This window comes from Somniosus microcephalus, chromosome 12 (assembly GCF_052327205.1).
Source record: "Somniosus microcephalus isolate GS21.2 chromosome 12, FLI_Smic_1.0, whole genome shotgun sequence".
Classification (NCBI taxonomy): domain Eukaryota; kingdom Metazoa; phylum Chordata; class Chondrichthyes; order Squaliformes; family Somniosidae; genus Somniosus; species Somniosus microcephalus.
Window position 1 is genome coordinate 37,615,161 of NC_140998.1, and position 14,422 is coordinate 37,629,582.

At 43.0% G+C, this 14,422-nt stretch overlaps 1 protein-coding gene across 2 annotated transcripts in view; it reads right to left on the reverse strand.

Moving 5' to 3' along the window:
- Positions 1–224: 224 nt before the first annotated feature.
- vrk1 (VRK serine/threonine kinase 1) overlaps positions 225–14,422 on the reverse strand; it is a 116,526-nt gene continuing 102,328 nt past the window's right edge. For both annotated transcript variants that reach the window (XM_086002745.1, XM_086002744.1), the window contains 2 exons: positions 2,914–3,007; positions 225–556 (listed from right to left, as the gene is read on the reverse strand). In XM_086002745.1, coding sequence (XP_085858871.1) covers positions 441–556; positions 2,914–3,007 — 210 coding nt within the window. In that variant the 3' untranslated portion in view covers positions 225–440. The remainder of the gene's footprint in view (positions 557–2,913; positions 3,008–14,422) is intronic.

Here is a 14,422-nt window from a genome sequence, read left to right on the forward strand (position 1 = left end):
ATCATGAGCACGAGCACCTACTATTCCATTGTGCAAAGCACGAGGGCCCACACCATTTGCCGTCTAACAATATTTCCTTTCTTTCTCTTTCCCCTCAAAAGAGGGAATTGAACATCTCTCAACTTCTTGCCATTTTACATGTTGGAACTTCATGATATTGTACATTAGTTCATTTATTCAGAAAACTGAAAAGCAGCAGAAAAATAACTAATGTCTGCACTGTGTAAAAAGAGAATTAAACTTTTAATGTTTAAATGTTTATTTCGGCAACACAAAAAAGCACAACACATAAAACCCAGCATAAAAATGATACGAAATACTTTTTTTTAAACAATGAAACCAATATTCAGAACAACTTCATTCTAAAGAATCAGACTTTAATTAAAAATAAGTAAAGAAGCAAAGGGCAATCGTAATAAGGTTGTTTCTTTTTCTGAAAGTTAACATTTACTTTGGGGTTTCCTTTTCCCAGGTCCTGCCATGACCGGTGGAGAAGTCTGAGTGCCCATTTCAACCAGCTCTTTCTTCAATTTCTTTTTTGCTATCGGCTTCTTGGCTTTAAAAAAAAGACATTACACTTTACTAAGGAGAAAAAGACATTACACCTTACTAAGGCGATAAAGAACCTTTTTCTTTTTTGCATTTCTGTAGATTAGGCAAAACCCTGGCTATTTTGCTATTGCTTTTTCTCACCTTGCAGAACAAGGGAGTCTCACCTTCAACAAAAAAGCCTGAAGAGATTGAGTTATAAAAGGAGACAGGAATAGTTGATACAAACTAAAGTTGAGCCATTACGCAAGACAAAAGTGAAAGACAGATTGCTAAATGAAACTAAACTAGGTGGAAAGGAAGAAAACATTCATAGGCCATATAAAAGCATTTAGAATACAATAAGGCTGGTTTCTTCATTAGCCATGACTTAAACTTCAATACTTGCAAAGCAAAGACGTTAGAACTTGCCAAGGACATTATTCTTCTGTTCTTTCAGCTACTTTTGTAAAAGTTGGAGTTCAAAGAAAAAAAATGAAGAAATCCTCTTCAGTGAGTGGAAATTCTCATGGTGAGAGTGAGCTACATAGTCTGAAACTTGTACCACTTAGAACCTCACCTAGCTCCCAATGGCAGTTTGTCATTCTGCAGGAACATAACTTTGAACTATGCATTGCAATTTTTTGCAGATGTTACAGTTCTGTAGATTAAATCAGTGGCTGCCTACGTCATACTGAATTTTTATAGGTGTTAGTGTCTACTCTTACTTATATATTTTCATGTACATTTGTCTATGGCTTCCTATATGGCATTGCTACACACAATTGAGAGAAGACCCACAGAACCATTTGTTAAAAACGCTGATCTATTGGGCTACTGTAATCTTTTTTAGCCTGCAAGGTTCTCACTGCATGTACTTGTAAGTACCATGTACCCAAATGCATCTGAAAGTGCAATCTAACCTCTAGTGAACTATAACGCAAGAATGCATGTAAACCTCATTAAATTCAAAATGAACCTTAAAAAAAAATTGCATGTCTTGAATTTACATCAGTTTAATGTGTGTGTGATGGACACAGTCTCAGAATGTTTCCTACTTCGTATTCAGTGTTTAAGTTTGTAAATATGATTAATGCTTTAGAGTTTCCACAGCTGGAAGCAGTGCATAAACATTCAAAATTTGCCATAAAACTATGCATAAAGACAGAACACAAAATATTTGCATCAATAAGTTTAACAACTCAATTTGGACATGGGAGAATTTACTGAACTGTAAATAAACCAAATTACATACATCTATATGCATGGAAAGTTACATTCTATGCATATAAATATACTATATATACACACATATAACCCCTTCCGCATTTAAAGATCACTGCTTTCTCCATCCAGATATACAATGTTACAAAGTACTTGCAAAGCACGCCTACCAGGACATCAAGCACTGAAAACCATGCCAAGGAATATCAATATAGGCAATACTTTTACTCAGTAACGTTACTCATGATTCCTAGCAGAAAAGGGGTCATAACAATCAGAAACCCAAACAGGCAATAGTGTGCACTCTGGCTTTAACAGAACGCACATTACATGACCCCACCCCTTCCTGTGCACTATCCATCCCTTGTTATGCAACTGTTTTTTCTTAAAAAAAAGTAATCTAACTGTGCATTTATAAGAGCAGCTCAGTGAAATATTTACAAATAGGCTGTCTTTACTTTTAAGTAAATTTTGTAACAAAAATAAAAACTGGTAACATACTCCAATTGCCTCTACTTCTAGTATTTAATGAAAACATTTGGCCAGCACAGAGAGGTATACTTACCAAGGTACGAGAGCCCCGTACACGGCCACAGGAGCAGGAGCCCCGGTTACATAGCACTTGTGCAGGAGTCCCGGTTCCACAGCCACAGATCCAGGAGTCCCTGTTCCACGGCCACAGATCCAGGAACCCCGGTTACACAGCCACTAATCTATAGTAAAACTTACCTGAACCTACTCCTGAATTTTGCCGGTTAAGAGAGATTTCCAGATATTTAGGCGCCGGTTAAAAGAGTTTTTCCTGTAGTAATATCAGTTAATAGATAGAGGCTACCTTCTAAACTTCAAATTAAAGCCAATAGAAAATTTATAGGTTCCACTCCAAAGAAACTTGCATTATAACAATGCAAGAATCAGAGGAAAAGAAAATCCCTTTCTCTTCAATCATGTTTTTGTTTCTTGTTGAGTTACAAGTACAAGAAAAGCATCAATACCAAATACCAGCGTAAAATAAGTCATTTGTAGGGCCCATCTCCTACCCAATAGCAGTAGGAAACTAAGCATTAGAGATCAGTTGAGATGTCCAGCTGGCAGTTCAGCTCAAAAGGGGGCACATTCCTGGCTGGCTCAACACCCAAATCTGGATACATTTGCTCTTACCTTTTTGTGTTTTCCGTGGTCTCTTTCCACCTTTTAATTCAGAATCGGAGGTGCTGCCCTCAAGATCATCATTCAGCTTTGAAGCACGTCGTTTCTTTAAAAAAAAAGTGAAAGGCATTGGTGGGATCAATTATTATCTGCAATATTTTGGTCACTGCCCTTATATGAAATAAAAACAGCAATTAGGCAAGATTCAAAAGAACAGACTGAACTGTGGAAAGGGACTGAATGAGCAGTTTTCGGGAAATAGTAGTACCGGATCCAAGATTTTTAAAAGTAGTAAATAACAAGATGGAAGCTTGGGTAGTTAGTGCAGCTGGCTAGGACAATGACCTGTCACCTAGAGGCCTGGGTTTTACACCAACCTGAAGTGATAATGATGAAAGCTTCTTTCATATACTGCAAACAAAAATAGCTGCCTACACTGTTCAGAAAGGTTAAGTAGCACATATATTAGTAAAAGCTCCACAGCACAAAACTATCCATAACACATTGATTTGCCAATCCAACTGATTTGCCAATCCAACTCAATTGGCCACAAGGGTGCCTGCTACAGCAAATTCACAATGGCATAGTAAATGAGAACAAGTGCATTGATGAGCAGATTAGAGGAGGCTTTACCCGAGAACTGATGCACTGTGTACCTGACGAAGATGTGGTGGAGGCCAATACTGGACCTCAAAATTTGAAGCTTGCTCCATCAAGCTAAACAATTACATAAGAAAGTAGGGTGGTTGCGCAGCAACATTTTCAAATCAAAAGTAAAAACAAAAAAAATGGAGCTGAAAATAATCTGACTGGATCTTGAAAGGTTGTAGCAGATAGCTTCTCTGGCCTTCTCGTTCCTACCTACTTGGACACCAAGGGCTGGATTTTAACTCCTGGGTGGGAACGCGGCAATAAAAGCCACGTGCCCGCTCGGGAGCAGGCAGGCTCAGCCAATCTTAGCATGCTGCCTGCTGGCTCCCCAAACGAAAGGGCTGGAAAATTTGGCAGGAAGAACAGCTGGCCAATGTTAAAAATCAGGCAGCAGGAGGTCGTTGTCGGGGACCCATGGGAACAATCCCAGACATATGTTCCAGGAGTGAACTTCCAGTCCCGGGGGGGGGGGGGGGGGGGAGAAAGAGAAAAGAGGGTGGTGCCAGGCAAGAATTACACCAGGGCAAGGGAGGCCCAAGGTTTTCTTTTGGGGCATTCCTGCTCCGCCTGCCACAAGGAAACTAAAAACTAAACTAAATTCTAAACTAAATTAGCCCCGACTCCGGTTCATCACCCGAGCCCGATCTGCATATTTAAAGAGGACCCCGCCGGCTTCAGGTAGGTGTCCTTACCAGCTGTAATCTAATATTGCAGATTAGGGTAGTCACCCACTCCATTTTAACTGGTCCCCTCGACTGGTTTCTGCTGGGGAAGGGGGAAGAAGCCCAAAATCGGCCCCCAAGTGTGTGGAAAAGCAATTTAATTCCAGCTTCTGTAGACTAAGGTAAAATTTCAAATTTTATAACATGCAATGCAAACTGTGATGGAAGCTTGGGATAGGGATTAGGGCATCAGTCTGTAAATCACCATAAAGTAGCCATTTGAGTGTGGTTTCTCAACAACAACTTGCAATTATATAGTGCATTTAACATAGTAAAACATCCCATGGCGCTTCTCAGGAAGGTTATCAAACAAAATCCGACACCAAGCCACATAAGGAGATATTAGGACAGATGACCAACAGTCGTGCGATTAAAATTAGGAATGTGCAAGAAGCCAGAATTGGAGGAGTGCAGAGATCCTGCAGGGTTGTAGAGCTGAAGGAGGTTAGAGATAGGGAGGGGCGATGCCATGGAGGGATTTGAAAACAAGGATGAGAACTTTATAGAGGCATTGCCTGACTGGGAGCCAATGTAGGTCAGCGAGCACTAGGCTGATGGGTGAATGGGACTTGGTGTGAGTTAGGATACCGGCAACAGGCAGGAAGAGGTCAAGTCTATGTAGGCTGTATGATGCAAGGCCAGCCAGGAGAGCTTTGGAATAGTCAAGCCTAGAGGTAACAAAGGCATGGATAAGGGTTTCAGCAGCTCAACAGTTCCACTGCACAGAATGTCATGTTCTGGTATCACAAAGCTTTGGGTAAGGCAATAGCACAGAGACAGAGTTGAGTCAGTGAGGCAAAAACATTAAGTTCCTACTGCTCTGGCACAGACTGCAGGAGGGAGCTTCATACATGGAAGATAATCCATATTCAAAAATGAAGACAACCATACCTACAGTAGACCAATGTTCCCTGTAATTTTTTTCCCCCGTGTGCTGGCCCTTTAACTGGCTGCGCGGCTCATTTAAATCTTCGCGCATGCGCAGTTATCCCCATTGAAAAGCCGGTGAGCAGCCTGCACGGGATCTCCAGACCGCTGTGCAGGATCTCCAGACCGTTGCGTGGCTGCGCAACTCAACAGGAACGTTGCAGTAGACAATCTAAAAATTCTTCCTCGTACCAATGAATTGAACCACATTCAGATGCCCTCACAGACATGAATAAAGCACTGCTCAGACTTTTGGCTCATACTGATGAGCAGAGTATGAAAAACCAAGACAGCAAGCCCCTTTTAATTGTTAAGATCAGATTGCAACTGCTGCATCATGAGAGATTTTATTTTTAAAAACTAACAGCATGTCAAGTGAAATGTCTTGGCGGTGACCTCACCTGTGCTGTTATTGGCCTGCAGCAGCAGTTTTACTGTACTATTTTGGTACCAGCACCACTAAAATGTGCATTTTGATTGGAGCTAAAAATAATGCAGAAATTACTATTTCTTGGGAAAGTCCAAAGACATCTGCTGCATTGTAATGTAGCAATAGCATGAATGAACTGAACTTTTATTTGATGGTTCGCAACCAACTGGAGCAATATTAACTACTTTGCTACTTTATTGCTTGGTCGTGAGTTTACCTAGTATTGCTTTCAAATAAAATAGGTAACTGGCAGGCTTGCTTTTCACCTGCATAGAAAGCGAAGGCTCTACTAAGTTAAAGCGTAAGAGGCAAAAGTTAAAATTCAGCAGTTATTTCTCAAATTAAGAGAAACTTGGGCACAATTTCTGGTCAAAATTTGAATGTGGTCTTAAGACTTCTCCTTCAATATCATAAAATAAGATGGATGCAAACACCCTAGCATGAAACTTATTGTGTAAACAAGAACACGTAAAGCACTCAAGAGCACAAATTTAACCATAGGCTGAAATGCAACAAGTGTCTGCGGCTTTTGAAATGCTGTCTTTCGGATGAGACATTAAACCGAGGCGCCGTCTGTCTCAGGTGGACGTAAAAGATCTCATGGCACTATTTTGAAGAGCAAGGGGGCTCTCCCCCATGTCCTGGACAATATTTATACCTCAATCAACATAAACAGATTATCTGGTTATTACCAATGAGGAAGGATACATTACTGGATCTGGTTCTGGGGAATGAGGTAGGTCAAATGGAGCAAGTGTCAATAGGTGAACATTTAGGGAACAGTGGATACAATCCAAAATGGGGTGCATGAACAGAGACACCTAGGGGTATCATAAGGTTTAGATTAGCTATGGAAAAGGACAGGGAGCAATCTAAGAGTAAAAATACTTAATTGGAGGAAGCTCAATTTCAGTGGAATAAGAACAGATCTGGCCTGGGTAAACTGGAATCAAAGATTGGCAGGCAAAACTGTAATGGAACAATGTGCTGCTTTTAAAGAGGAAATAGTTTGGGTACAGTCGAGGTACATTCCCACTAGGGGGAAAGGTAGGGCAACTAATGTCAGAGCTCCCTGGATGATGAAACAGATAGAGAGTAAGGTAAAGCAGATAAAGAGCACGTATGACAGATGTCAGGTTGAGAATACATGAGAATCAGGCTAAATATATAAAGTTCAGAGGAGAAGTGAAAAATAAGAGGGGCATGAGAACAGAATGGCAGCTAACATAAAAAGGAATCCAAAAGTCTTCTATAGGCATATAAATAGTAAAAGGGTAGTAAGAGGAGGGGTGGGGGCAATTAGGGACCAAAAAGGAGAGCTACGCATGGAGGCAGAGAGTATGGCTGAGGTACTAAACGAGTACTTTGCATCTGCCTTCACCAAGGAAGATGATGCTGCCATAGACATAGTGAAAGAGGTGGTAGAGGAGATAATGGATGGGATAAAAATTGATAGAGGTGTACTGGCTATACTTAAAGAAAGTAAGTCACCAGGACCAGATGGGATGCATCCTAGGACACAGAGGGAAGTGAAGGAAGAAATTGCAGAGGTACTGGCCATAATCTTCCAATCCTCCTTAGAAACAAGGGTGGTGCCAGATGACTGGAGAATTGCAAATGTTACATCCTTGTTCAAAAAAGGGTGTAAAGATAAACCCATAAACTACAGGCCAGTCAGTTTAACCTCGATAGTGGGGAAGCTTTTAGAAACAATAATCAGGGACAAAATTAACAGTCACTTGGACAAATGACGATTAATTAAGGAAAACCAGCAGAGATTTGTTAAAGGCAAATCGTGGTTAACCAACTTGATAGTTCTTTGATGAGGTAACAGAGGGGTTGATGAGGGTAATGCAGTTGACGTGGTGTACATGGACTTCCAAAAGGCATTTGATAAAGTGCCACATAATAGGCTTATCAGCAAAGTTGAAGCCCATGGAATAAAAAGGACAGTGGCAGCATGGATACGAAACTGTCTAAGTGACAGGAAACAGAGTAGTGGTAAACCGTTGTTTCTCGGACTGGAGGAAGGAATACAATGGTGCTCCCCAGGGGTCGGTTCTAGGACCACTGCTTTTCTTGATATATATTAATGACTTGGATGTGGGTGTACAGGCCACAATTTCAAAATTTGCAGATGACACAAAACTTGGAAGTATAGTGAACAGTGAGGAGAATAGTGATAGACTTCAAGAGGACCTAGACAGGCTGTTGAAATGGGCGGACACATGACAGATTAAATTTAACGCAGAAAAGTGCAAAGTGATGCATTTTGGTAGAAAGAATGAGGAGAGGCAATATAAACTAAAGGATACAATCCTAAAGGGGGTGCATGAACAGAGAGACCTAGGGGTATATGTGCACAAATTGTTGAAGGTGGCAGGGCAGATTGAGAAAGCAGTTATAAAAGCTTACGGGATCTTGGGCTTCATGAATAGAGGTGTAGAGTATAAAAGCATGAAAATTATAAACCACCTGTATAAAACACTGGTTCGGCCTCAACTGGAGCAGTGTGTCCAATTCTGGGCACCGCACCTTAGGAAGGATGTGAAGGCCTCAGAGAGGGTGCAGAAAAGATTTACAAGAATGATTCCAGGGATGAGGAGCTTCAGTTTCGTGGATAGACAGGAGAACATAAGAACATAAGAAATAGGAGTAGGCCAATCGGCCCCTCGAGCCTGCTCCACCATTCAACAAGATCATGGCTGATCTGATCCTAACCTCAAATCTTCTATCACTCTGCATCCACCCGAACCCATGTGATCTCCCGGGAGAGGCGAAAAACCAGATAAAGACCCAATGGCCAATTTGGGAGAAAAAAATCTGGGAAATTCCTCTCCGACCCATCTAGGCGATCGAAATTCTTCCAGATCACTCTGTCCCTATATTTTCTACAGTACTTACCTTCTGTAAAGGCGATCTCCACCCCAGCCAGGAACAGGAATAAAACCATCTCCTGAAATCTAACAGAATTAGAACACAGTAGGAGCAGAACAAGGCTACACGGCCCCTGGGCCCGCTCCACTACCCACAGGGCCATGACCATTCCGAACCCAGACTCATGTCCAATTTCCTGCCCGCTCCCCGTAACCCTTTATTCCCTTTACTTCTAGGAAACTATCTATTTCTGTTTTAAATTTATTTAATGATGTAGCTTCCACAGCTTTCTGGGGCAGCAAATTCCACAAACCTACCACCCTCTGAGTGAAGAAGTTTCTCCTCATCTCAGTTTTGAATGAGCAGCCCCTTATTTTAAGATTATGCCCCCTAGTTCTAGTTTCACCCATCATTGGGAACATCCTCACCGCATCCACCCGATCAATCCCCTTCACAATCTTATATGTTTCAATAAGATCGCCTCTCATTCTTCTGAACTCCAATGAGTAGAGTCCCAATCTACTCAACCTCTCCTCATATGACCACCCCCTCATCCCCGGGATTAACCGAGTGAACCTTCTTTGTACTGACTCGAGAGCAAGTATGTCTTTTCTTAAGTATGGACACCATACATGGGGTTGTTCTCCTTAGAGCAGAGAAGAGTAAGAGGAGGTTTGATAGAGGTGTTCAAAACCATGAGGGATCTAGACAGAGTAGATAGAGAGAAACTGTTCCCATTGGCAGAAGGTTGAGAACCAGAGGACACAGATTTAAGGTGATTGGCAAAAGAACCAAAGGCGACGCAAGAAAAAACTTTTTTTTTTCTTCTTTTTTTTTTAAACGCAGTGAGTGGTTAGGATCTGGAATGCACTGCTTGAAAGGGTGGTGGAGGCAGAATCAATCACAGCTTTCAAAAGGGAGTTGGATAAATACCTGAAGGAAATTTTTTTGCAGGGCCACGGGGAAAGGGCGGAGGAGTGGGACTAGCTGAAGTGCTCTTGCAGAGAGCCAGCATGGGCTCGAGGGGCCGAATGGTCTTCTTCCGTGCTGTAACCATTCTATGATTACATTGCGGTTTGTGGAACCCTGATGTGCACAAATTGGCTACTGCATTTCCTTCATTACAACACTGACTGCACTTCAAAAAGTACTTCATTGGCTGTAAAGCGCTTTGGGACGTCCGGAGGTCATACAAAGAACTATATAAATGCAAGTCTTTTAATTTTTGATAATTCAGGTTATTGGCAGTCGTAAGTGGATGAATGTTTAAAGTTTCAGGCACGTAACATGGAAATACCATTTGGATGTTCAAATGAATTTCCTGTTAAGGGCACATGAACTCTTAAGGAACTAGACTGATAGAATCTGAGATAGCAATGATTTCAAATAGAGAAGAGCCAGGGTTATCATACCTAAAGTCTAAAATGTTGAACTCATTATCCCAAGATCAAGTGACTCCTGTGGCAAAATCTCAACCTCTGATCTGGAAGTTCACTATGAGATTCATCTGTAATCACATGTCGTAGATTATTTAAAGGGTCTCAAGATTAACTTGGTCATTGAACTTGATCCTTGTTCAAACCGTCTTTCACAACATTCATCATCTAAGAGATGTTCTTGTTCTGCCAGTAGCAATGACCAACATACACAGTATACTGGCACAAATAGTGGGAATAACTCCCTCCCTGTATATTGATGCACTGTGGTCGTATTCGAATAGACACAAATACCAACAATTCATTCCAATTGTCCAAGAACTAAACTTTCTCAGTGTGGGGTTACCAAAATTACTGTTGGTAAAAACAGATTCTCTGAATAGGGCCAGTGACATTGCTTTGATTTTGCTATTTATGCGACAGCTGATATGTTTGAATCGATACATTGCAATTCTAACACCTTCACAGATGGGTGCCCCATTCTACAAAAAGTGTCTCCTTCAGGGAGGCAAGAGAAAAGGTATTCGACTTAGCACGTTTGGTCGTGACCATTTTAAGGCAACAGGTGGTTCCGTAGATATCAAATTCCTGAAAGTTAGCTAACTGAATTGAAAATGGCTCCATCTTGTGGCAATGACAACTGCCATGTTGCAGGGATCTTGGTCCTTTGTCAACTGCTGTTCGTACTATGCACGAAGATATTTGCAATGTCAAATTTGTGGGTGATTCAACAACAAGTATTTATATAGCACCTTTAACTTAGTAAAAGGCCCCAAGGCGCTACACAGGAGTATTACAAGACAAAAAATTTGACACCGAGCCACATAAGGAGAAATTAGGGCAGGTGGCTAAAAGCTTGGTCAAAGAGGTAGGTTTTAAGGTGCGTCTTAAAGGAGGAGAGGCGGAGAGGTTTAGGTAGGGAATTTTTCAAAAAAACTTCTTTCATGGGATGTGGGCGTCGCTAATAGGCCAGCATTTATTGCCCATCCCTAATTACCCTCGAGAAGGTGGTGGCGGTGAGCCGCCATTTCAGAGGTCAGTTAAGTGTCAACCACATTGCTGTGGGTCTGGAGTCACGTATAGGCCAGACCAGGTAAGGATGACAGATTTCCTTCCCTAAAAGACATTATTGAACCAGATGAGTTTTTAAAGACAATCTGGTAGTTTCATGGTTGCCATTACCAATACTAAATTTTTTTTAAATTCCAGATTTTATTTAATTAAATTCCCCAGCTGCCGTGATGGGATTTGAACTCACGTCTCCAGATCATTTGTCCAGGACTCTGTATTACTAGTACCCACTATCCCGAGCTAAAGGCCTAGGCAACAGAAGGCACGGCCACCAATGGTTGAGCAATTATAAACAGGGATGCTTAAAAGGTCAGAATTAGAGGAGCGCAGATATCTCCGGGGTTGGGGGGGGGGGGGGGGTGGTGGTGGTGCCTGTAGGAGATTACAGAGATAGGGAGGGGTGAGGCCATGGAGGGATTTGAAAACAAGGATGAGAATTTTGAAATCGAGGTGTTGCTTAACTGGGAGCCAATGTAGGTCAGCGAGCACAGGGCTGATGGGTGAACAGGACTTGGTGAGAGTTAGGATAGGTGCAGCCGAGTTCTGGATGACTTCAAGTTTACGTAGGGTAGAATGTGGGAGGCCAGCCAGGAGTGCGTTGAAATAGTCAAGTCTAGAGGTAACAAAGGCATGGATGAGGATTTCAGCAGCAGATGAGCTGAGGCAAGGGCAGAGATGGGCGATGTTGCGGAGGTAGAAATAGGCGGTCTTAGTTATGCTGTGGATGTGTGGTCGGAAGCTCATTTCAGGGTCAAATGTGACACCAAGGTTGCGAACAGTGTGGTTCAGCCTCAGACAGATGTTCAGGAGAGGGATGGGTGAGTTGCTAGGGAACGAAGATTGTGGTGGGGGCCGAAATAATTGGCTTCAGTCTTCCCAATATTTAATTGGAGAAAATTTCTGCTCAGAACTGGATGGTGGAGAAGCAGTCTGACAATTTAGAGACCGTGGAGCGGTCGAGAGAAGCAGTGGTGAGGTACAGCTGGGTGTCATCAGCGTACTTGTGGAAACTGACACTGTTTTTGGATCATGTCGCCAAGGGGCAGCATGCAGATGAGAAAAAGGAGGCGGCCAAAGATAGATCCTTGGGGGACACGAGGTAACAATGCGAGAGCGGGAAGAGAAACCATTGCAGGTGATTCTCTAGCTACAATTAGATAGATAAGAATGGAACCAGGCAGGTGCAGTCCTGCCCAGCTGGACGGCCGTGGAGCGGCGTTGGAGAAGGATGGAGTGGTCAACCATGTCAAAGGCTGCAGACAAATCAAGAAGGACGAAGATGGATAGTTTACCTTTGTGATGTCATTTGCGACTTTGATGAGAGCTGTTTCGGTACTGTGGCAGGGGCGGAAACCTGATTGGAGTGATTAAAACATGGAGTTGCGGGAAAGATGGGCACGGATTTGGAGGCGACCACACGTTCAAGGAATTGAGAGGAAAGGGAGGTTGGAGATGGGGCGGTAGGTTGCAAGGACAGGGGGGTCAAGGTTTTTTTTTAAAAAGGGGTGATGACAGCAAATTTGAGGGAGAGGGGGACAGTATCGGAGGAGAGAGAACCGTTAACAATGTCAGCTAACATGGGAGCCAGAAAAGGAAGTTGGGTGGTCAGCAGTTTGGTGGGAATAGGGTCGAAGAAGCAGGAAGTGGACAAGATGAGCCTGGAGAGATCATGCGGGGAGATCGGAGAGAAACTGGAGAAAGATGCAAGTTCAGGGCAGGGGGGGAACCTTAGAGGAAGTTTGGCCCGGTGGGCTAGGGGAAGGAAGTGGCAGAGGCAGCTGAACGGATGGTCTCAATCTTAGAAACAAAGAAGTCCATGAGCTCCTCACACTTGTTGTTGGAGGGGAGGGTGGAGGAGACAGGTAGAGGGGTTTAAGACAGTTAGCAGTGGAGAATAGAAGCCAGGGTTTTCTTTGCATTCCAGAATGATTCTGGAAGTGAGCAATTTTGGCAGACGAGAGCAGGACCCGATAATGCTTTATGTGGACTCAACTTTCATCCTGGTCCCCTATGCCAGTTGACATTTTAACTGGTTCCCTCCTCTCCTCAGTACTGTCCCTCTTCCTTTCAAAACTACCTACCTCGTCAAAAACTCCACCCTCGACCTCTCTGCAGTCTACCGCCCCATCTCCAACCTCTTTCTTTTCAAAAGTCATTGAACGTGTTGTCACCTCTCTACCTCCAATGCCTGTCGTCCGTTGTTCAGCAAGGACAGTTCCTTGGTTCCCCTCTCACTTATCCAATCGTTGCCAGAGCATATCCAGCAATGGCCTTGCTTCCCACTCCACACACTGTTATCTCTGGAGTCCTTGGCCCCTTCTTTTTCCTCATCCCGCACTCCCTTTGGCAGCCGTGCCTTTAGCTGTCTTGTGGACAGAGCCGAGAACTCCCTCCCGAAACCGCTCCGTCTCTCCAGCCCTCTCTCCTCCAAGACCTTCCTTAAAACCCGCCTCAGATCAAGCTGTTAGTCACCCCTACTTCAATGCCCATTTTTGTCTGATTACACTTCTGTGAAGCAGCTTGGGTCGTTTTTCTATGTTAAAGGTGCTACTGTATATAAATGCAAGCTGTTATGTATCTATTGATAAGCAGGATTGAGGATTACAGAGATACTTAACACTGCTTGTTTTTTGTCACCGTAGGACAGATAGTAGGAAATTAGAATTTGCTACAATACGACATCAACAGGTTGCTTAAGAAGGACTACGAAAAATTCAAAAATGGGTTTAGAATACATGTACGTAAACGCACAAAGTGTGGTGAATAAGGTTGGTGAGCTACAAGCACAATTAGCCATGTAGCAATAATGATGTTGTGGCAATAACGGAATCGTGGCTTAAAAATGGTGAGGACTGGGCACTTAATAGTCAAGGATATACTGTTCAGAAAAGATAGGGAAGGAAGAAAGGGAGGTGGGTGGCCGTGCTGATTAAGGAAGACATTGTAGTGTTGGAAAGGGAGGATGTTCTTGAGGGGACAAGGACAGAATCCATTTGATTAGAGTTGAGGAGCAAAAAGGGTATGATCACACTATTGAAACATAGAAGCTAGGAGCAGGAGTAGGCCATTCGGCCCCTCGAGCCTGCTCCGCCATTCAATGAGATCATGGCTGATCATCCAAATTCAGTACCCTGTCCCTGCTTTCTCCCCATATCCCTTGATCCCTTTAGCCTTAAGAAATATATCCAACTCCTTCTTGAATATCTTTAATGAACTGGCCTCCACCACCCTCTGTGGCAGATAATTCCACAGGTTCACCACTCTCTGGGTGAAGAAATTCCTCCTCATTTCAGTCCGAAATGGCTTACCCCTTATCCTTAGACTATGGCCCCTGGTTCTGGACTCCCCGGCCATCGGAAACATCCTTCATGCATCTAGTCTGTCCAGGCCTGACAGAATTTTATAGG